The sequence below is a fragment of the Aegilops tauschii genome, chromosome 2, assembly GCF_002575655.3.
Source record: "Aegilops tauschii subsp. strangulata cultivar AL8/78 chromosome 2, Aet v6.0, whole genome shotgun sequence".
Lineage (NCBI taxonomy): Eukaryota > Viridiplantae > Streptophyta > Magnoliopsida > Poales > Poaceae > Aegilops > Aegilops tauschii.
The window spans coordinates 592936064-592937232 of NC_053036.3; the positions used below are offsets into that span (position 1 = coordinate 592936064).

At 56.4% G+C, this 1169-nt stretch overlaps 1 protein-coding gene across 1 annotated transcript; it reads left to right on the forward strand.

The window, feature by feature from the left end:
- The first annotated feature begins 238 nt into the window (after positions 1 to 238).
- LOC141042104 (ethylene-responsive transcription factor ERF056-like) lies at positions 239 to 727 on the forward strand. The gene has a single exon (XM_073509644.1). It carries the CDS (start codon positions 239 to 241, stop codon positions 725 to 727), a length of 489 nt encoding a protein of 162 aa, XP_073365745.1.
- The last annotated feature ends 442 nt before the right edge of the window (positions 728 to 1169 follow it).

The window sequence follows — 1169 nt, forward strand, 5'->3', positions numbered from 1 at the left end:
ATAAAATAAATATAACAGTAGAGAAGAGAGTAGAGATAGCAGGGACGTCGGGAAAAGATCGCGCACGCATGGGAAAAATCGGCCGGGCGCGCGCTAGTTTTGGCATGCGGCGTCCGGCGCGCTTTATAAAATCCGACGCCCTCCCACCGCTCTGTGCCTCGCCACCGCTCTCTCCCAACTCTGTGCCTTGCCACCGCTCTCTCCCCGCTCTTTCTCGCCTCGCCGCCGCCGCGCCACCATGCCGCCGCGTCGCTGGGAAACTTGGGGATACCGCGGCGTCCGCGCGTGCCACTCCGGCGGCTTCTCCGCCGAGATCCGGTTCCGCGGGATGCGCCTCGGCCTCGGCAAATTCGACAGCGCCAACGAGGCCGCCCGCGCGTATGACGCGGCGGCATGGCGCCTCTGGTGGCCTCATAGAACATTGAACTTCCCCAACGTGCCAACGCGGGAGCGGGCGCAGGAGCTCGCGCCTCTGCCGCGGCTTATCGTCGACGAGGATTGTCGCAACAACCGGAGGCGGGAGCACCGTCTCGGCATCGCCGAGATGGACGAGGAAGCCATGGCGCTGTGGCGCCAACGCTTCCTGCAAGACATCATCAACGAACACGAGTTCTACATGCAAAGGAGGGAGAAGAGGAGGGTGAAGCGAGCTGCCTATCGCGAGGACAAGCGTACGCGAAAAGCGGACGCTCAATTCAACATGAGGCTAGGAGCAGCGTCGCCCTAGGAATCCGACGACGATCGGGTATCTTCACGCCTACATTGAGACGTCGGGGGAGGACATCACCGAGGAGGAGTCGGACGACGAGGAGTAGTTGAACTATCTTTTTTTATATCTATGCTATATCTATGCTGAGAACTATCCTCTACTCTCTAGTCTCTACTCTATCTCTACTTCTCGATCTCAGCACTGTAAACGCTTTTTTAAAGCGCCGCGCGTTGCACTTCTGTTGGAGATGCTCTAACATTGCAGACGAGTGCTTTAATGTTGCCTACAAGATGCGTGAGTATTACTAGTAGTATATTTTTCTTGCCATGTTGAGATTTTAAAACCACGAGTGCGAACATACAGAGGAGCAATGAAGACCAAACACGGGATATTGGGGACATCTTCAAGGAGCGTGGCAAGTTAAAGAGGAGCTGCACCGAACCTGTAAAACGAGCTTTGG

What these genes read in the sequence shown, in the direction of transcription:
- LOC141042104 (XM_073509644.1), top strand. Translation starts at nt 239, where the DNA reads ATGCCGCCGCGTCGCTGGGAAACTTGGGGATACCGCGGCGTCCGCGCG.